Raw genomic sequence first — 23,199 nt, 5'->3', positions numbered from 1 at the left:
CCACTGGTTGTTTTCACAATCTAATAGTTTAGAATTGAAATAGAGAAAATCACAACTCACATAATGAAGAAGCGGAGTAAATACAACTAGACTAAGACATTATAGTGACTAGATGATCAAGGATCAAGGTCATCCCTTTTGGCCTTAAAATCAGTGAATCTGTGAGTGAAATATTTTTTATTTTACCATACATATGGAGGCAATTACTATATGACAAGAGGCATGATGTCATCAAATTTTGAAGCCATCTGAAATTGCCAAGGAACTGATTAAATGTGAAATACAACCTAGAAAGATCTTACAGGGGATGTGCTTTGAAGAGAGCCTACATACAGTGACGGCAAAGAGCAGTGGGAGGAGGAGTTTGAAGTAAACATTATTCAAGTATTACATGACCACCTATTTCTGAAACAAAATTTGATAAATTCAGATGAGAAACTTAAAATGACCAAAGCTTAAAACAGTCTGAAAGAATAATTGTAGATCAATGAGCACAAGAAAAAGTCTAAACGTAAATGCTTATTGGGACTACAGTGAGATTAAATTGTTACATATGATGGGACTCTGCTTAAAGAATTTTGTTTCATATTACCACACAGTGTGAAATCAGATATGCTAAGCATATTTCATGTGGGTATCGAGAAGTATAAAAGTAGAGCTTGAGATGTACTGTTCTCACCAGCCGTGAATGCTGTCTAATGTATAAATGAATCTCAGCAGAACTGCAAAACACTACTGTTTATAGCAGCAGTAAGCAACACGTGTTTTACTAAAATGTATCATTTACAGGTATGCACAAACAGTACGAGTCAGATATCTTTGTAGAAAGTGTTAGGGATCTGTTTTTTATTATGGGAGTATTTTGTCACTGATGGGCAAAAAGAAACAAGTAGTATGCTTTGTAATGTTTCTGTAGGAAACTGAGATTTGTATTGGGTTTCGATAATGACTTTGTCAGTAGGTAGATGGGAGATATATGGAAAATTGAAGATATGGGTAGATAATGGAAGCAGAAAGAGACTAGAGTTGGGAGAGTGCACAGAGTAGAACAAAACAAAAACATAAGGAAGATCAAAGAAGATTCCTGAAGTGGGATTTTCAATAATGATCAGCTCCCACTGAAATCAAATGGGAGTTCAAACATTGATTTTAATGGGAACAGTTAGACAAACACTGTTCACTCTTGGAAATCTTGCCCTTAATTTTTAATCAACTCCAAAGCTGAATTTTGTAGGCAATGGCCTGTGTAACCCCTGAGCAGCATGTCTGAAACACGAGACAGAACATTTTAGTAGCTGTGAGTGAACCTGAAGAAGAGTATTGTGGCACTAAGGGGAGGCAGAGGGAGAGAGACTTGTAGTGATATCAGAGATACCAACCCAGAAGAGTTCAGAATGAATGGAGCAGAAAGTGTCCCAGAACAGTTTAAGAGAAGCTGAGAGAGAGACATGGCTCATGGCTTTCTGAGATGGAGGAAGAGAATGGCCTGAGGGTACATTAAGTAACAGAGCAAGTATCTCAGAGCTGTTCTAGTGAGAGTTGAGTATATGTCAGAGCAGCATGAAGATAGAGAGAACAGAGAAGCTTTAGAATAACCAGAGGGGAAATACAGAGAGCAATCGGAGAAATTGTATCTCATAAAAACTTTTTTTTTTAAAAATCAAGACAGTTCAAATCCATTGTTCCTTGCTAGCTTTTGTAATTTTCCTCTTTCCTGTGTTTAAGAACATAAGACAAGCCCTTCTAAAGGTGGTGTTTACCGATGTATGTTCAACTTTTTTCTTTTTACAATTTGTTTTGAAACAAAACAACACAAATGTAATTCGTAGAGAGGTTTTGTACTGATTGGAGGGCAAAATAGGTAACAAATATCTCTTTTGCAGGCTGGCAGATAAGGTACCTTAATGTTCTGAGCATCTGAAATGTTCTGAACAGGGAAGACTCATCTCTGCTGCTGTTTTGCTTATATTTTGTCCTGCAAAGCATTCATCTATTGCAATTTTGGCCTTGCTTTTCTAAAAACAATCAATGTGTCTATTCATAGGAATAGGTGCACATCTGTAAAATGAAACAAATAACAGCAAAAACATTACATCACCAAATGTTACTGTCAGGAAGAGGATAAGCAGATAACGAGAGTACAAATCTTCTTCATAATCATTCTGCATACACATAACAAACTAGTGAAGATACATTTTGATCCTGTGCTCTCTCAAATAGTAACACAAACAGGAAGCATCCTCTCTTCCTGAGCTTGTGAGGAAGGGTTAACACAATAAAAATGAATATTCTGTCTAGGCTCCTCTATATTCTAAGCAGTCTACCTGTATGTATCCCTCTGTATTGTTTTAGAAAATTTAATAGAATTATTGGAGCATTGATGTGGGGCTCTGGACAATACCCACTACTATCATTTAAAAAACTACAATTCCCTACAGGCAAGGCGTTGTGGGAGTTAGGCTCCCTGACCTACAAAATCCCTATTATGCTTTTATCCTGTCACAGATGACAAACTGGTTTCAGCATGCTAATACCCTTATTCCTATGTGGGTGGAAATTGAATGTGTATTTATACATCTGATTCCCTCTGTTCTTTATTTGGTCCAATGAAGAAAACTAAGCTGCCTCGAGTAGTAGCTTTGTGAAAGACCCTGGCTATCATAGCAAAAAGGTACATATTTCATCCTCGATGTCACTAAAAAACACCTATCTGGGACAGCCCACACTTGCAAATCGGAAACAAACCTATAATTTGAAAGAGCTGACTGAGCAGGGGCATTATATGGATTTTCAGTTGGTCAGAGATGAGGGCTTTGTCTCTTATCTAACACTAAAGCATGTTATGACCAGCCACCCTCCGTGAAGTAAAAAAAAAAAAATTTTACAGTTAAAACATATCAATTTAGTGTGAATGCTCTAGAATTGCCAGAGGTCCCCAAACTACTGGAAACGTTAGAAATGCTTCATAAACTCCCCACGCCCATGTCCACTATGTATACTTTGTTAATGAAGAGGAACTCCATTGACTGGAGTTCTTTGTGAAAGCATGTGAAGGGGATTTAAGATAGCCCTTAAAAGAATTCCAATGGCAGAGCATAATATGGAATGTTAAAAATACTTCTGTGGATCTCGGGCTGTGCTTGATACAATAAACTATTTTATTCAAAATGTATTGGATGCCGCCAAGTTGCACAGTATAAAGACCTTATCTTCTGATGTTTGTTGTTGCTGTAACAAAGAAAAAGGAACCTTTTTGCATATGCTATGAGACTGTCCCAACAATCAGGTAGCTGTGGACACAAGTTAAAACAGTGCTTAGCTTCAGCAGCCAAATCTCAGTTGAAAATTATATCCTAGGCTATTTATCTGCTAATATGTGTTTAGCTTTGCCACTAAGACTTTGGTTTTTGAGAGCTGCAGTAATCACCAAGTGCATGACTTTATAAATATGAAAGAGAAGGCTTATGCCCAGAGTAGGACCATGGTATTCGAACCTGTCTGAGTTAGCCAAAGAAAAACGATCTTATCACTATAGAGAGTAATTTAGACTCCACTTTTAGATATATTTGAATAAAAAGTGTTGAGATGGCTCAAAGAATTCCAGCTTTCTTTCTTTCTAGTGGATCCATCCAAGGGAGATGCAAGAAGAAGGGAGCAGTTTTGTAACCATACCATAGAAGATTATAGGCCTGGTTCTGCAGTCTTTATGAAGTCCCACTGACTTCAATGGAAGTTTTGCCTGAATGACTGCATGATTGGGCTATATGGCCTCAAAGTACCCAATATGCACAGTTATTTTGGACAATACCCATGAAACGTTTGGCATTTCTGTCATCAATTCACCTCTAATTGGTGGAATGCTGAGGGCATTATTGTGGCTTATGCCCGGGTACACTCCTTGGCTATATTTGATGCTACATGCTGCTCATTTTTATGATTTCTATTATTCATTAAAAAGTTGAAGATTATAAATTTAAATATATAATTTAAAATGTATATACATTAAAATGCATTATAATGTTTGTGGTGTCCATGCAAGTAGAAGTATGATATTGTTGAGATCAAAGTTTGTTCCTTGTAATTACTAATATGTTTCTGCTAAATGTACATTAAAAAGAGCAACACAAAACTGCTCATATCCCAGCTGAAAATTTCCATTGTTCTGTTTGTTTTTCATTACTCTGAAATGATTACTGCCAGAATTCTTAAATTGGATGATTTTCAAAGAGGAAACTTAACAACCATAAATGAAGTCTTGCAGCTGTGTCAAAATATAATTTGCATCTGTGTTTATTTGTGACACTTTGGGGATAACTATAGAGAATTCACCTTAGATTTATATTCCTAACAGAATCCCATTGTCCTCAAGGCAAGTCTGAAAATGCATCTGCTTTCTTCTTCTTATGTACTTCTGTATACACCTTTGTTTCTTGTATTTATTCTTGGTGTTCAAATTGTTTTGATAAAAGCTTTCTAAATAGCTTGTGAAATATATAGTTTGTCTTCTGAAAAGCATGCTATAAAGGAAGGAGAACAGAGGAGTATATTCCAACTTAATGAAGATAATTTGGTTTTGCAGCATCCATCCAAAATCTTGTAAATTAAAGTACCCCCTGATTATGCTACAGCACTAGTCAGGTGCTGCTTGTTTTCAGAACTTTTACAAGTTCTGAAATTTTGTCAGTGCCAATAGACTGAGAAACAGAATAATTTTCTCTCTTAAAATATTCCTTTTATAACAAGATTTTATTATGTTGTCATGTACAAATAGCTAACATTAAAGCTACATTGCCTTCTCATATGGTATAAGAAAGGGTTTATGGGCTGCAGTTGAACCTGTTACCTGTACCAGAAATATCCAGTATTTTTAAATGTACAAAACTAGTATAAACACTTACTGAAAGAAAACATAATATATAATGAGCATTCAGGAATAACAGTTAAAGCAAAGAAATAGTTTTCTTATCCTTAAACAGTTTGGCAGTAGATCCCTTGTTAGATTAAATGTCTGAGAGATATATAATAGAAAGCATAGTAGTGGTTTTGTATACATTATAGACTTCTTCTTTATTTCTTTAAAATGAAGTCCTGATTTTTTTTTGTTGCTGGATTACTGCTTCTCAAAGCATTACTTTGCTTAATTGTTTGAGATCATTGAACCAAAGTATCAGAGAATCTTCAGTTTGGAGTCCATAAAACTGATTTCTGCTTTTCATTTTTGAGGAAGTGGTGGTATTTGATGACATGGGAGATCTTGATGGTGGCTAGTTCACCTTGCTGAGTGAAATGTCAAATTTGTAGATTAACTCATTTTTTCACTTTCATATTAATGTAACTTTATTACTTGAAAATGATGCTGTATTTTATATTGCCCTTTTGTATTGCTCTCAATCAACCTTATATTTTGCATACAAATTGCTATGCAACCCATAAATTTCAAATGGTTGTTACTGATTTTATTTTTTGTTTATTTTTCTCACTGTGTTTAGACTTTTAAGACAGATTTGGTCTCCTACTAACTCATCAGGAGTTGGCTGCAGTTGCTGTTCTGTCAAAGAATGAGTTCAAACTGCAGAATACCAATGTGAGGAAAAACGGAAATTTATGCTGTTGTTAAGACTGGCATCAGAAAACAGTAACATGCCTGAGCCATTTTAGTTGTGGTAATGTTTAAAATAAACCATGAAGAAATGCCATCTTGCAACCACAGTTTCAATATTTAATATTCTAACTGCAGATGCTGTTCATCTTTAGCAAAATAGATTAGCAGGGATTAATTTCAGCATTACTTTGCTAGCCTGAGTCTTTCTTTACTGCAATTCTCCCCAGGCTAGTGAGAATTGCTACTCTAGCTTTGCCAATTTCAGCTGGTGCACTCAGCTGCTTTCTTAGCATAAACCAACTTCCTGGAACTTAATAACTGTCCTCCAAAGAAGCAGTGTTAGAAATTAAATATGTTGCTGGACAATATCACTCAATAAATCTGAATTGAAAAAAAAGAAAATAAATTCTTAGAACCAAAGTTTATGAATAATGGATTTTTTTTTGTCATTTACCAAGGTGGAAGGGCACAAGGAATAATTAGGACCAAATCCTGTCCTCAGATACATACCTGTGCATCTTATTGAAATGAACGAATGCATGCTTCTCCCTTTTTCTAAATGAGTTGACCTTTATTATCATTCCTCTCTGATGACTATGTTAGCTAATTTATATTTACTTCCTCTTCAGAAGAAGGCCACAAAACCATTGTAGGCTCTGTACTACACAAACGACATGATTACATGTATGGTCTTATTCTAATTTTTGCAAAATATTCGGTTAAAATAATAATTGCAATTTATAATTTGGAGGTAGTTAGTTAGATGTTAAGTAAGATGTAAAGTAGATGTTAACATTAAGACTGGTTTAGTTTTTGTGCAATGTGTGTATCACTTCAAACAAAGAATTGTGGTGTTACAGCATTTGTCATGTCATATTGCAGGGTGATCATTATGAAAAGGACAAAAGTCTTGGAAGTATAGTAAAAATGTCAATGTGTCTCAGCCACAGTTTTATACCTCAAAATTTTACTTTTTGTAACCTATATTTTCTCAGTTCACTATACATAATTAGGAACAGTGCTTGTGTTGAGATAAGTGAGTTATATATGAACTCAATTTACCAGTTTAAACTTAAAAAAAAAAAAAAAGGCTGAGGAAGGGAGAACCTCCCCTTCTGTGGAGGATATAAAATCATTGACAGTTCACTGGCTATCTTCGTATCATTGCAGTATTGTTATTGAGCTTCTGCTTTCTCTTAGCCTAGCTGTAGGTGAAAAGAAAGCTTGCAGCTCTTAAAGTTCTTAGCAAAATTGGTTCAGGTCTTTACCATCACATCTACCTAATAAAAAAATGCCAAGTCATATTTTTAAAAAAACATGAAAATCACAGAATCTGTTTGATCCTAAGCACCCCTGTATTCACACCCTATACACAGTTGCTCCGATAATATCCTACCTGCCTCAAATATGTACAAGATAATGGAAAACACTCAGATGTCCACTCAAAACACATTGCCAAACTTATTCATTTCATCCTCACCCATAACAGTTTTACATTCAACAACAAACACTTTGTTCAAACTGTGAGAACAGCCATTGTTAGGCTTATTTCACCTTTTTTTTTCATATTGGTTCTCCTCTTCGTTGCCCTGTTGGTGCTCTCTCGCTACCCCTTTCCTATGATTGGGCAAATGTAGAAAAGATCTGCCCAACAACAGGAATAATGGCGGGAAACTTAGAAGGGAAGGTGGAAGGGGCACATCACCTCAGGGGAAATCTGCCTAGTGACAGAAAAGGTATTTAAGGGCTCTATACAGTACACAAGGTGCTGTCTGCCCTAATGGTGGCCCATGTTTGTGTTCAGTTCCAGCAGAGGTAAGAAGAAGAAGAAAATCGGATAGTACTTGATCCTGACACCTTGTTCCTTTTCTTCCTGCTGTCATTGTCTTTGTTCTCCTCACTGTAGTTCCTGTAATTGATCTTCCAGTGGCTTCTGTCCTGTTGGTCTTGTGGTCCTGGTTGGTCCCTGACTTTGGTTTTCTCTCCTTATGGTTTCTGTGGAAGAGTGGTGAAGTAAACTGTTTACTTCTTACCTTTGCAACCCACATCCTGTTAGTTTGAGGTCTGGGCTTCATGTCTTTTGCGTTAACCACCAAATTGTTCTGACAGATGAACCCTTTTTTGTTTATACATTAATTATCTCTCGTGTGTTACTAATTAAGTGATTACCCAAAGGTGATAGATACTTTTTCAAGGGATAGAACCTGGGGAGGAGGAGGTCCTTTATAAAGATTGGATCCCCTCTTTGGTAAAGAATTTTGGTAACATTTAGTGGTGACCATGGCAGGACCCTTGAGGGTGATCCCTTGTATCTCTTACCAATTCTTTGTGTTCATTTGTAATTTGCTCAGTTAGAGGTTGACAGCGGTCCATAGTGTGTGTGAGAGGGAGCATTGACAATGAGTCAGTGGCTCTCCTTGTGAGACCCAGACTTGTACTCTTGCTGGAGAGAGAGTCCAGCTGAAGGCATACTCTGATATATTTGTATGCGCTTCAGTGCTGAGCAAGAGCATTGGTTCTTTTACCGGAGAGGGTGTCCAGTAAGCTCTTTAGCCACAAGTTTTCCCTAACCGGAGAGAGAGTCCAATAATCAAAGTCTGGAAGGCTGCTTGAGTTTAACCAGCTCTGTGTAGCAGGCCAGCATAGACTGCTATATGCTACTGAGGTGTGTAGCAGGCCACAACTGATTGCTGGGTGCTGTCTAGCTCCAACCTGGAGATAAGTCTGGCGAGCATTATTTGGATTGTTTGAGCTGCAGACTCTAGCACAATTGCTGTGTACTGCCAGAGAAGAAGGCTCTGACTCATTAGTCTGGTGAGCTCTGAGTAAGCTGTAAGCTCTAAGGGCTGGTATCAGCAGATATTGCTAAGCACTGCTTGGCCTCAACTTTGAGTCCAGTGGACAGAGCAGTTGATTACTGCGAGGGCTATGTTTGTAAGGTGGGTCAGACATCATTGCAAGATGAGCAACCGAAATTTTGGTACAACAGGATGGAGTTCAGCGATAAATAAAAATTAGTTGGTATTCAGTGTTAACTTATTTGATAAACCTAAGACCCCATGGGCTGAGGATTTGTTTGTGGGGACAGATGCATATGAAATATTATATGGAGAACAGGAAAAATTTGTAATGTCCAAGCCAACCCCAAACAAAAAGTTGAGAAAGTGAGCTTTAACATATGGATTAGTTATGGTGTTAAGGGAATTGAGCAAGCACTCTAAAGGGAAAGAAAAGGAAATCTCCCAAGCTAAAGAACATGTGACACAAAAGGAAACAGATAATGAAAAGTTAAATGTCCAAAACAGTATGTTGTCAGCTCAGATCTTGAATCAAAATACACAGATCAATAAGTTTGAGCTGAAAGTGCTGGAATTAAGTTTTCTCCTTGGAAAAAGGGAAAAAGAAAGTTATATGCTTACTAAAAAGGTTGAAGAGTCACAGGCTGCTGTGCATGAACTAGTTCAAGAAATCAGGAGGACACAAGAGACCATCATAAATCACTCTTCCTGAAACCATAAAATCAGCAGCTTAAGAGAAAAATTAAAGAGGGCTTAGGGAGTCATAACTGCCATGCGTCTAGATCCCTTAAATGGAGATAAGTCTGATGGTTCAGACTTGGAGGAGGAGGAGTTTATGGGTGATACATAGTTTCGGGAAGCAAAAGTAACAGAGGTAAAGCCTTCTGCTCCCCTCAGCAGAAGGTCCTAAAGTAATCAAGAAGGAGAAAGGATGCCTTCATATGGCACCCATAACAAACAACTGTAGTCAATTATGGACTAAACTGTAAGGTGAAAACCCAGTATGAAACAAAACCTAATGGGCCTGACCAGGCAAGAGCTATGGGCAAAACATTAGGTTAGACTGACCAGCAAAAGTTAGCAGCATGCCTTCCATAAGTAGAGAAGACACAACTACATTGCTCCGGGAATGCATGAGTGGAGTGGAGTATCCTGCTTTGCCTGGGGAAATCCAGCTGGCAAGTGTTGGAAAGGTATCTGAGATCTATGAAGCGGTTTTTAAATTCTATTACCCGCATGAAATCGTAATAGGAACATTTTATTTGGAAAAACAGAAATTGAATGAAAGGTCTGAGACGTTTTTAAGCTGGGAGAGGTTGCTTACTGGTTAGCAAGGATATCTCCCATTGTGAATGGTATAGCCACCTGTGATACAGCAGAATTCAAAGAGGCATTTGTCCCGGAGGTGAATACCTATGTTAAAAGTGACTTTAGAGCTATTGATCCAAGGACAATAACTATGAGAGAACTGGAGGAGAACTAAGGGAAGATCTCCAGAGAGAGGCATTTCCCAGCCAGTGGCAAAAGAAAAGAATAGCTGCTGTAAAGGAAACTAATAGCAAACTAAATGGACAAAAAGGAAAAAAGTTTAATGGCAGCAGCTATACACAGAAGCCAGGGGGAACAGAGGCTTCCAGCCATACCAATCCAGCAAGTTCCAAGATTACAACCAAAATTCAGCTGAAATGAAGAGCTTCAGAGCAGTTTTGTGGAAATGCTTATTGAAGTATGAGTAGAAAGACCAGATTGACAGGCTGCCAACAGGAACTTTTTAAGAGACTGACAAAATATGAAGGAAACAATAATTCAGATACTGATGCAGTCAGGCAGCAAGAGACACAAGGAAGGCTTCTGTGATGGGACCAAGTTCTCCCTCTTCCCTTTCCTGTGGCACCTATTACTAATGATCTATGGGGAAGACCTGTGGTGCAAACCATATTTAAGGGACAGTTTGGAGAATTCGAGCAAATGGTGCTTGTAGACACAGGTGCTATGTTGTCCCTCATATGTACCAGATCAACATCAACAGCAAAACAACTCCCAGGGCAAGACATAAAGATTTTGGAAGGATTTAACGGCAAGGAAAAGTGCAGTGCCTTTCCTAAAACCAATCATATGTTGCGTTGGAAGATTAATAACAGAGACTGTCTTTGGAAACCAACAATTAGATGGACATGACATACTTGGTATAAATGTTCTCACACACAACCTCATAGAAGATCTGCCAAATAAAATTTTAGTTCAAGATACCAGTGGAAAAGGAGGGTTCACTATTCCAGCTTCCCATAGAGTTGCAGTGATGAAGGCATCAGAAGAACTGAAAATGCCCAATTGGGAAGATGAGGTAATGGAAATAGCCCGTAAGCATCTTGCAATCCTATAAAATGCAGTGTGGTAAGATAATTGTGGAGGTAGTTGCTACTGATCTAGATCCAAAGCCTCAACAGCAATATAAGTATCCTCAGGCTGCTGAAGAAGGAATTAAGGAAACTATCAATGCTCTGACGAATTAAGGAATACTTGTAGAAACCTCAAGTGTATGCAATTCTCCTATTTGGCCCATTCTCAAGGCAGACAAAAGAACATGGAGGCTGTCTGTAGATTATCGAGAATTAAATAAAGTGATGTCACGACTAACATCTGTGGTCATGAAATTCCATGAGATTATGACTGCAATATCTGCTGGAGCATAGTGGTTCACTGTGCTAGACCTGTCAAATACCTTTTTCTCCATCCCACTGCATTCTGACTCGTGGTATAAATTGTCACTAGTCTGGAAAAGATTGAGAGACAAGGAGTTACCTATGATTCTGTTGATTATAAGATCAACTGTTGCAACACATGGGTACACCCCCCATGATGTGACAATGGGTAGAACCATGAAAATACCTGAACAATGGTGTTTGGGGGGTACCACTGGACAATTATCAATCAAGGTTTTTAATGGACCAATTTATGAATAAATTGTTAAATATCATCAGTATGATCCAGAAGCATCAGGCTATATAGTTAAAGAGTAATGCTTGGTATATGGACAAAAGGTTAGGTGATGTGCTAAAATCTAAAAAATGGAATGTGGTTGAAAAGGTTATGTATTGTTTCTATTCAGACAAAAACCATGCCTTAAGTCCCAAATGGGCAGGTCCAGTAGTTATCACGAATAAAGCAAGTCCTACAGTCTATCAGATAGAATTGAAAGGGAAAAAGAAGCGAAGCCTTAAGTGGTTCCACTCATTACAATTTAAGGATTGGAAAGGATTTGTAACCTAGAAAGTAAAACTAATCTGTCCCTTTCTTTTGTTTTCTTATCTCTCAGGAGTCCCATCAATTGCAACATGAACCTAATATTTTGTTTTTGTATATTCATGAACATGTCTTGTTCACCCTTCCAAGTGTGCATTTTATGTTCCAATCTCCCGCATTGATTACAGTTGGGAATTCTCACTGTAAAAGTCAGTATGGGATTGCAATATATAGTAAATGTCATAAGGATAAATTTGTACACTCCTTCTAGGTACTACATTGCTAATTTTAAAAGTTAGTAACCCTAAAAATGGTTATGAAACCCCTCACAATGTGAATAAGTTTTGTGGAAAGGAAAGTGTAACTTTTAATGTAAGTTGTTATGGCAAAGTAAATATAAATGTTAAGCTGAATGGTATGGGTACATGGGCTATGACAAGCTTATATGGAATTCGGGAAGTTACTAAAGTTATTGTTGTACCCAAGCCATATACCAGCTGTATTGGGCCCATGGTGGTAAAACAGGATATTAAAAGGTTATTCCTGTTAAATCCATCCTATTCACTCAAGAAGGTTATAATGACTTTGCAGCTAATGCTTGCAATCATCCAAGCTAGCTGTGTACCATTTACTACTCCATCATTGATGGGATGCAATGCCTGGATTTGTAGTGTGATACCCAAAGAGTCAAAGGTTAAAAAATGGGACGTATTGGCCAATGTGTTAGGAGGTGTTGAAATTGGCCTGAACACCATCGATGAACAGGTATAAGCCAGTAAAATAGGAGCCTTAGGTCAGGATGTGGCATCACTGTCCAAACCATAGTCATATCCCTCAATCAGTTAAGTACCATGGAATATGATATTGCCAGGCTGGCAAGATTTGCAGGAGCAAGATCATTTAAAAATTGTTGGTGCTATAGATATCTTACAGGCAAACGTATCTATGGCTCTTGCTTGCACCAAGGCTGAAAGTTGACTCTTGGACATGGCAAAAGGAATCATTCAAATGGTCTTAATGGCATCATTCTTGTGGAGCTAAGGAAAATACTGTGGGAAAATGTTACCATTGAATTTGAACAACAGCACCAAGCATGGTGGAAACTTGTTAATTTTTCCTATAACCATGAAAATCAGACCATCATTGCCTATATGCTTACCATCATTGATGCTCAAGAGGAGTGGATTTACCCACTGATCCCTCTTGGTTTGATCCATAACAATTCCATGTTGTGTCCTGTGGAATTGCCTAAATGGGTTTATAAAGAAATAATGAGTATAATAGCATCAACTTAAATTCATGTGTGTTAGAAAAAGGAATAGGATATTCCTGTGGATCAGGAGTAATAGAGGAGTATCATATATGTTTAAATCCTGTAGGCAGTAAATGTCATTACCAACTTCACCCATATGACAGTAATCATTCAGCTATTGTCTTAGTAAACTCTAATTATATCTGTTTGAGAACCTGGTGTAGAACGTTTGTAGTAAACCACTTTTATGAGATATCTCATAACCCATACATCAATTTATACCTCTGTTCAGTGTATTCTATTCTGGGCTGTTAGACATCCTACCCTCAGAACCCATTTAAAACAATTAGAAAGGCAAGATAAAGAGGTCATGGTAATGATTCCTCATTCATCCCAGAAAACTGAAATAATTTTAATAGAATACAACAGGAATCGGCTTTCTCACATTGGTGGGAGAATTTATTCTCTGGCTACACCAATTACAGTGAGACATGGAGTATCCTTATCCATGTGGTGGTAGTGATACTAATTATTCAATTGCTTATTATCACTGCCATGTTTCTGGTATGTTGAATAAAGAAAAGATTAGCTGCTATCAATAGAAGTTATTACTATCTAATTTCTGGAAAACAATAGAATTACCACCATGTTTCTTTCACATTATTAATTTGTTCATCCATAGGTACCAGGATGACATCCCAATATACCATCCTCTTTATGGTATATTGGGAAACGATCAACTTCCTGGACACCATCAGCTTCAACAATAAAACCCTATAGACAACTGTACCAGAAATCCACAGATCACCACATTTACCTTCACAGATGTAGTAACCACCTAAACACCCCAGGAAATCTGTTATCTACAGCCAAGTACTCAGTTACCACAGAATATGCTCTGAGGAGAAAATCCAGGATACAGACATTAACGTACTTAAAGGCTCCCTCACCAAACAAGGACACTACCCCAGAGAAGTAGATCACATCATGGAATGGGCCATCCAGTACCCTGAGAGAACCTACATCAGTACAAGGAAAAAAGAACACCTTCTGACCGCACAACCCTAGTTGTCACCCGCCACCACATGCTGGAACCGGTATGGGGTATCATTAAATAATTACAAGCCATATTTGATGGGGACCACATTCTGAAAGAAATCTTTCCTAAATCCTTCTTCATATAACCATGCAGCCTCACCAAGCTCCTCATCAAAAGCAAAAAGCTGCCCACAGACCAGGACACACCAACTCAAAGCAGCACTGGCCCTACCATAAAAACAGATGTAAAACCTGCAGACATATCTCCACTGCTGTGATGATCAATACCCCCACAAGAACCCTTTCAAGATCCATGAGTTCTACACATCCCTATCACAACTTGTGGTGTACTTCATCCAATGCACTGAATGCTCCAGTCTCTATGTGGGTGAAATGAGACAATCACTATACTCATGAATGAATGAAATCACAGAAAAATTATAAGACAAAAACACCATATCTACACTTTTCACAAAATGATCACTCCATGTCTGACCTCTTAGTCCTTGTCCTCAAAGAAAACCTACACCACACTTTCAAAAGACAGGCCTGGAAACATAAATTCCTAATTCTGCTAGACACCAAATATCATGGACTTAATAAAGACACTGGATTTATGTCTCATTACAACAATCTATAATCCACTAAACCTCTTTTGTTCGAAGAGTGCAGAGTTTGTTAACTGCCCACTTCACTGTGAATGGTCTCTTGCAACATGTCACTCCTTATCTGTTCCACCATTGTATTTAGCCATGATATTCTGAGTACCTTTCCCAGACCTGAAGAAGAGCTCTGTGTAAGCTTGAAAGCTTGTCTCTCTCACCAACAAAAGTTGGTCTAATAAAAAATATTATCTTACCCATTTTGTATCTCTAAGAACCTGAAGATAGTGGAAAGGGTGAAAGACCAGATTTCCAATTTGCTCCAGTCAGTGTAAGCCCTTTAGGTGGCCAAAAGTAAATTGATTATCTGGTGGTAAACTGCCATTGGAGTATTCTAGTTGCAGAAGTGAGCTCCCTACTGACATAAAGCTGCCAGAGATGACTCCATTGTCAGTTGCCTTTCCACCTCAGGTGTAAGGGGACATGTCAGGGGAGGGAGCGAGAATGTCAGCAGAGAGAAGGAGCTCTTTTATGCTTCACCTGGATGCCACTAGAGCAAGTTAAAGTAGCCAGTTTCTATTGCTGCTGGGCAACGCATAATCAGGTAGTCACAGCCAGCTCCCTGCAATACACCTGACCAGGTGGAGCTCGGACAGGAGAAATGAGCTTCCAGGTCTTTTGAAATGTTCTGGGAGTTTGAACAGAGAAAGCTCAATCCTGCACAGTACAATGTGATGAGCAGGAGAGGGAATGCAAGGGCACCTGCTCCTACATTAATGAGGTTGCTTTACATATTTGGCCAACTTATTCCTGCTTAATAGTAGAAAGTGTATACCTAAGCACCTTATTTGCATCCTGAAGATTGTACTATAGCCCATTTCTCTTCAGACATGTCATTTCTGTATTTCCACCATTTTTTAGACCCTGCAATCCAGAGTGGGCATGCAGTGGACTTGAGATTTATTTATGACTAGCGTGAAGGGCAACACTTAGCGCTGTCATCTTCCTTGCATAAATGCATCTTATCCTTTGCTCTTGCATTGGAACACATCTACTTTGTACTCCCTGCTGCAAGACACACAAGGATTTGCAATATCAAGGCCAAAGTAACAAGCTTATACTGGAGAAGAAAGGACACAGGAACACAATACCAGTATAAATCCATGCATTGTGTTAGAACTTGATTATAAAATCTTCTGGATCTTAACAGTGCTTTATATGGTGTGCCGCTCAACTAGAGCTTTCTGAGAACAGAATCATTCTGCTAGAAGCAGTATTAAGGTCCATGAACTGGTCCACTTTATTATGGCAATGTTGTCACATTACTTTAGGTATGGTTTTAAACAAATTTTCAAACACTGTAAATACATGACTACCTGGCTGTCTGCAAAACAGGATCACAACAATGGTTATTTTAGTCACTTCTCTTCAAATCTTCATGACTTCAGTGCTCTTTGAGATTAGAAGATTTTAGATTAATTCTTAGTGGGTATTAATTGGAATCTGTCTTTCTAATGTGGTACATCATAGCCACAAAAGGAGGCTACCAATCAGCCTTTGCATGAGATAGTGTTGATGGAAAATACTTTATACTACAGACAAAGTGCTAACTTTTTCTTTGATAGATGATAGAATGTTCAAGCAAAAATCCTTGCTCTCCAATCAAATAACCATTCCTGGAGAGATTCTAGTTTAATGAGTAAGGGGATCTTTAATTTACAGTTGCTTAATGGAGTTAGTTGAGGAAAAGTGATTATCTTAGGAAAAAGGAACAGCTGACAGAAAACCAGTGTGAGGTGAAATATGGGGTGGGGGAGGAGGGTTGTCTTGGAATTGATTTTTAAATTGACCAATGAATAAGCCTTAGAGTTTTCTAAGGATTCTAAAACACCATTTAAAAATAACATTCTGCAATTGTACAAGTTATCCTTATCTTTTTATTTATTTATTTATTTATTTATTTGACTAGAAGACGGAGGTACTATATGTCATTGTTAAATTGTGGCATTATAGTTTGTTTTTGGCAAAAGAAAAAACATGAATTTGAACAATGTCAATGAATGATTAGTAATTAACTAAAGGATGGCACATTTTGTTGTTTGTGTAGCCCCAATGCATGGTGCAAACAAGGACTTCTTGCATTCCTCCATTTCCCCATCCCAAGCTCTATGTGTGCCTTTCTTCCATCCCCCTCCATTTCAGGGGCTCCCAACACACACACCCTCAATCACCCTCCATCATGCAGGAACTCTGTATGTCACCCATTCCCCTCTTCTCCCATGCCATCAACTCTGTTACCCTCCTTCGCTTATAGCAGGGTCTCCCATTCCAGGAGTTCTGTATGCCTCTTCCCCCCATACTTTGCCCAGATTATTTTTCTTTTCTTTCCATCTTGAGAGATAAGTCATTCAGGGCATCAGTATTTTAAACTTTATTGGGACAATCGAGAGAAGGTGAGTGAGATAATAATATCTTTTAGTGGACCAATTTCTGTTGGTGAAAGACAGAAGCTTTCAGGCTACAAAGAGCTCTTCTTCAGGGACCATGGGCAGAACTGAGATGGGGAGTATTGTTATGGTGGAAGGTGCCCTCATGCATTTCTTTAATCTATAGACCATTATGACCTGGTGGAAGCTGATAGGTCTGATAGCCAGATTCCATGTGCCCTAATTTCCCCTTATAGCTTTTTTGAGTGGCTGGGATTGATGCAGCAGCATTGATTGAGCGGGTCTGTGTAGACCCACTCAGTCGATGGGAGATCACTCTCTGATTGAGTCAATTAGTTCACTTCCCCAAAAGGAGTAAGGCAGTGTCAACAGGAGGGCATCTCCCATCAACCTAGCACCATGAAGATGCCGCTGTACATCAGCTTCAGTACGTCAAAGGGAGATATGCACGCTACATTATGTAGCGTGCGTATCTCCTGTTGACCACCACTGCCAGTGCAGACCATCCCTGAGTTTGACCAAAATGGTTCTGTCTATTGATGCTTAGAACATTCCTTGAAATTTTGGAATTGATTGGATGCAGCATTCAAAAGTTATCATGTTACATCCAAACAGACAGAGAAATACCATCAAGTCAAGTATAGGACGTTGGTTTGCTTGGCCAATCATTTTATCTTTCCTATTTTAATAAAACTAAATGTTTAGAGACTAGCAGGGTCAAGTATATGAGAATTTGGTCTACAACCTAGAACAGTGGATTATAGTGAAAAACTGCTTTATAAAAATCAATATTAATGTTAAAATTGATATCTGGATTTTTCTTGTTTATTCTTTTTGCTATCTATGAATGATATCATTCCTCTAGCATAGTGCTCCCTCTCACCAGGACCATAAGGAGTTGTCATTCCTCTGTTGGTCTGATCAAACCTCTACTAAGATGGGAAGGGCCATTGGACTGGGAAATAAAAGATCTGGTTTCAGATTTATCACAAGCTTCCTGGGCAAATCACTTACTCTTACTTTTTGTCTAAGTCTCCCCATCTTTTAAATGTAGGTAAAATTCTTCTACTTAACAGAGCTGTTTGTCTGGTACTTAGATGGCACACTAATGAAAGTCATAATAAATCTAAACAAACAATCAGGGAGAGGCATGAGTAGGTATTAGAAAAGGAACAGGATTTTTGGAAAGATATTGATATTGATATTAATGGCTTCTGTTCTGCTCTATAAAGGTTATTGAGAACTGATCATTTGTTTAATTTTTTTTAAAATGTGGTTCAAATAACTTGTGGTAGTTTCTGTTATATAGAGTATTCATTTTTGATAAATTATTTCAAGATATTAAAGACACTTCCTACACCACGGGCATAATTTGAGGTCCCTAATTCCTGAAGGTGGCTGTGGATGTTATCATAACATCTGTCTTAGGGTTGTTGTTTAGGTAGTAGCCAGAAATTAGGCTGAATTCATAATTAAAGGCCAGGGATGAAATTCTGCCCCACTGAATTCAATGGCAAAACTACCACTGACTTCATCAGGGTCCATATTTTACCAAAGGTGTACCAGACTGCTTGATTTGGTGATGTATAGTAGCACTTCAACTACAGAAACATTTTGTTCTCCACTCATGTTTTGTAGTTCATTTACCTAACAGTAGCAATCTGCATGCCTTATGAGCACTAAATTAAAACAAGCTTAACCAACCTTTTTGACATTTAGGGCTTATTTTGTTTGATTTCCCAAGTGAGTTGGGATTAACAGTCTTGAAATATCTTGACTTGTGAATAGTATTCCCTGCTGAGATAATAAAGCTTTAAGTGCTTGTACTAAAACAGGAACTTTAATATGCCTTTCAAACTCTATTATATGATCATCAATAAATTCTATATGACATAGGGCTCTTAGTGTCAGTTCTTCATACCTTACAATCTCAAAGAAATCAATATCTATGTTCTTCAAAGAACAGCAAGTAAAATCCTTTAACAGTTTATACAAGAAATGAATCTATGTTTTTCAGTCTTTAAAATCTTCAGTTACAGTCTATTAGACTCCTTAATGACTTAACTACAGGTTACAGCTTACTAGGTAACATAGAATTGCATGATTCACCAAATTATAATTTTCTCTGTACTTGAGTAATAAAACTAGGATTTCCATATTAAATAATTACATTAAAAATAATTTTGGTATATTTTGTTTTATAGGGAGCCTGAAAAATTCTGAATAATAGTTATATATGCCAAAGTAATATATATTAAACACAATGGTTAAAGACAGGTGGGGATAGAACTGAGGGGACACAAAGTATTTAAAAATGCAATTCTTACCACAGTGCATCAAATGTATCTTCTCACATCTGTTCGCATGTATGGTTTCCCACCACTGGCATTGATAGCCTTCCTTTTAATCTAATTTCTTTTACATTAAAATTTCTAATATATTATGTCTTAATTATAGTATTATATCTTAGAATCGTCTAGTGGTCAGTAATTCAGCAAGGTACTTTAAGCACATGCTTAGTGCTATTGACTTCAGTGGAACTACTCACATACTTAGTTAAGCACATGGTTAAATATCTTGTTGAATTGGGGTCTAAATCCCTTGGTCTTCTATCACTTAATACGAAATCCATTACCCTTGGATTATTGTCAGCCACCAGTATCATACTTAACATGACTGTCTGTGATCACTTACACTCTCTTCTTCCAAATTCTTTTCATTCATTGGGATGCTTTCCACTGATAGTCTTTTAAAATATTAATGAGACAGTCACGTTATCTTAATTCACTATTAAATCTAGTTAGCAGAGCTCTTTCACTGGCTATTATTTAAACATTTGTATTACTCTTTAAATACTTTGCTATTCGGGCTACCTATTTTGAGAGCCCCATCACTATAGTACCTGAGTTCTTATTGTAAAAATCAATTGTCCATAGTTTTGTGTGTTGCACGTACAAGCAAAGTAGACTGAACTCAACAGCTCTGGTATTCTCAAATATGCTAACATTGAGATTATTATGTTTGTTTTCTTCAGTAGAATCTACCATCATAATCATGAAGAGCAAGTGAAATGATGTGCAATGGTAACCATTACAAGCTAGCATTTAATAAGTTATCACACAATTCTGTGACTATTACCTGTACTGTGTATAGGGAAATTCTATAGAATCTCAAATACTATTTGTGTAGTAGCTGTTAGTAAATATTGCTTTTTAATGGTGATCATTGTATTATTTGAAGTCTTAGACTTTTGTCCACTATCTGTTTATTGATATGACTGGTTTGGGGTAGATAACCTTGTTTCCTTTAGAAGTCCAAGGTGCCATGTGACATACTATGCTAAATAGTTATGCAAAGTCTTTTACTGTTATTGTAAAAGTGATTATCTTCTGTAATATTTGAAAAATTTGGGCTGAAATGTTTAAACTTTGGTATCTAAAGCTAGGCACCTAAATAAGATGATTAGGTCCTCAGCACTGCTGAAAATCAGGCCAATTATATGGGTATCTGAATATGGTTTTAGATATTTAATTTAGGTACCTGAGTTTGAATATTTTTGCTTTGGCCTTTTTCTTGTTGATTCCTGTTTCCTCTGGTTTTTGTTCATTCTGTCTTTGATGACCATTAGCACTGCTTTTTTCACATGAACATCATCTCAGTATTCTGGGAACTCTGTTAAAGATGCTGTATTTTAATGGAAATACGGTCGTTCTAATCTTTCCCAGCACATTATGTAAACTGCAGAAGACATTAATATTAGAAAATTTGGTGTGGGAAGAATAGGGCACAGATGCTGCAGAGTGAACCAATGACAGAGTAGCTCCCAAGGGAGTTAGGTTGCTGTGGGTAGGAAAGCAAGAAGTCACACAAGAAAGAGGATACTGGTTGTCCTCACAATGCACTCAGTCACAGTGTTGGGTCTTGAGTTCATTGTGGAGTTTCTGTGTTTCAGAGCCATGCCTTTCCTGCTCCCTCCATAAGGTTAAAAACCCCTTTCCCAAACATAGTTCCAGAACCATGAATTATTTCTCAGCGTTTCTGGAGCATTTTTCCTTTATACATTTTCCGTCAGGAAGGGGAACATATAGCACATTATTAGTAGTACCCTCATGAAGGTAATTGGATTGTGGCAAAAACATCCAGTATGTTAAATTACTCTGTGGTAAAAAAAGAAATAAAACTGCTTCTATTTTCCAAACAATAAGATTTCAATCGTTTTATACTCCAGTATTTTATAAGACTCTTTGACTAAACCCTGTTCATTATTGCTTCACCATAACTTTGATGAATAAATAAAGTTTGTGACATAAGAATTATGACTAGACATTGATGTGTAAAGTTGGAAAACTATTAAATATACAGAAATCAGTATTACAGTGATATCAAATTATTTTTTCCTTTGTGCACTGGCCAGTAGAACCTGCTGGAAACCATGGCAACAGAAAGCATTAACAGCTATTTTACCACAAAATTGTAGCCACATCTTGTGATGATGAGCAATTTAATGTATGTCCCCACTGAAGCCAATAAAAGGGAATTAGATTAATGACCTCTCAAATAGACCTAGGTACACCTAATGACTGTATGCAATCAGATGTATTAGTAGGTAAATAGTCATAAAACCACTGAGATTATGTCATAAAGCTGAAGATAGTTGACAAACAGTACTTTTAACAAAGAGAGACAAAAATTAAGGTAATGATTGCCTTTAAAATGAACCTTTTCTTGTCTACACTTGCAGGTATATATCAGAATAAAAGATGATGAATGGAATGTTTATCGAAGATATGCAGAATTCAGAAGCTTGCATCACAAGTTACAGAATAAATACCACCAAGTAAGGACCTTTAACTTCCCACCAAAAAAAGCCATTGGAAACAAGGTACTTGAAAAGGAAAGCGTAATCTTAACATTTGTTAATATTGTGGAATTAAATATTGAATTCATTAAAGTGAAAGTTAGAATCAGAAATGCAATCCTAACAAAATAGAACATGAATGCAGGTGAGTATATCAGTTTTATTTGATGTAACTATGACATATCTCATGAAGTGCACAATACAATACATAATTTTCCTAGTTGAGAAACAAGGAAAAAAATGCAGGGCAGAGTAAATGCTTGATTTCTACATTCCTTTTAGTTATTTAATGCGAACAATGCTTCATAATTAACCTTTTAATGTGTTGAACTAATTCCTGATTTAAGACTATTGGAGAATTAGAAAAAAAAACAGGCAATGATTTCTATTGTTTACAGATCAATGCAGGTGATATGGTAGGTTTTCAGACACATACGCCTAAAAGTTATTGTTTGTGTAGAAGGTTTTTAGTTATGTGTAATTAAATATTTCAATCTATAAATGAAATAATGCTGGGTCTTTAATCTATATTTTGACTAAGGTTTGATAAACAAAACTGCAGAAAATCTGAACTAAATCAAATCTGGTCACTTTACAGTTAGGAGTTCCTATTAATTTATTCTTCTGTAACAGAACTTTGATTAATCAATTTCTCGAAATTCTCAGAAGTCAAACTTAGTAAATTATTTACAGGAAAATTCAGGTTGTCCTATGCAGTCTCTAGTTGTTTTGTTTTTAAATATTCAGTGTTTGCTAATGCGATTTGGAGGGATACAGAAATAAAACATAACACTCTGGTAATTGGATTAAAGATCAAGTTTGCAATTTTATTGAAATGTCTCAAGATTCATCTATGCTCAACAGCCAATAATCCATATAGTCCTAATAATCATAAGCTACAAGGATACCTATTCAATGACTTCAACAATAGCAAGATGGAGCACCCAAGACGCAACTCCCAAACCATACCTGTGTTGAGGTGGAAGAACTTTTGTGAAGGGATCTATACATGAGACCTTTACATAAGGTTATTTGCTTTTTTAAAGGACTACAGACTGAAGTATCAACCCTATGTTATATGTGAGAAAATGAAGTCTTTCTGGATAGAAGTCAGGATTTGGTTATGCAGGCAGAGCATGCTGAAGAATCAGACAGGGCAGTGCAGGGGGGACTGAAGAATGGGGAAGAAAATAGGCAGCAGAAGAAGAAAGAGGAGAACTCGTATATCCCCAATGCAGAGAGATAAGCAACTGTTTTCAGGTTCTCTGAACAGGTACTACTGTGGAAAATGATTTGGAAGTGTCATCTGAGGGAAGGGATCAGAAGGAGACCCCATTGTTTGGAAAGCATGGGATTCAT

General features: G+C 37.2%; 1 protein-coding gene across 6 annotated transcripts in view; it reads left to right on the top strand.

Moving 5' to 3' along the window:
- Positions 1–23,199, top strand: part of SNX29 (sorting nexin 29) — a 446,224-nt gene that overhangs the window by 305,475 nt on the left and 117,550 nt on the right. For 5 of the 6 annotated variants that reach the window (XM_067551359.1, XM_067551357.1, XM_067551362.1 and 2 more), the window contains one exon: positions 21,724–21,864. In XM_067551359.1, the coding sequence (XP_067407460.1) occupies positions 21,724–21,864 (141 nt within the window). Of the gene's footprint in view, positions 1–13,577; positions 13,671–21,723; positions 21,865–23,199 lie in introns of those variants that run through there. The other variant, XM_067551361.1, reaches the window with a different exon arrangement.

This window comes from Emydura macquarii, unplaced genomic scaffold (genome assembly GCF_026122565.2).
Source record: "Emydura macquarii macquarii isolate MOO-44397 ecotype Brisbane River unplaced genomic scaffold, CSIRO-AGI_Emac_v2 contig_1348, whole genome shotgun sequence".
Lineage (NCBI taxonomy): Eukaryota > Metazoa > Chordata > Testudines > Chelidae > Emydura > Emydura macquarii.
The sequence above is the reverse complement of the archived record's forward strand: the minus strand, read 5'-3'. Positions and strand labels throughout refer to the sequence as shown.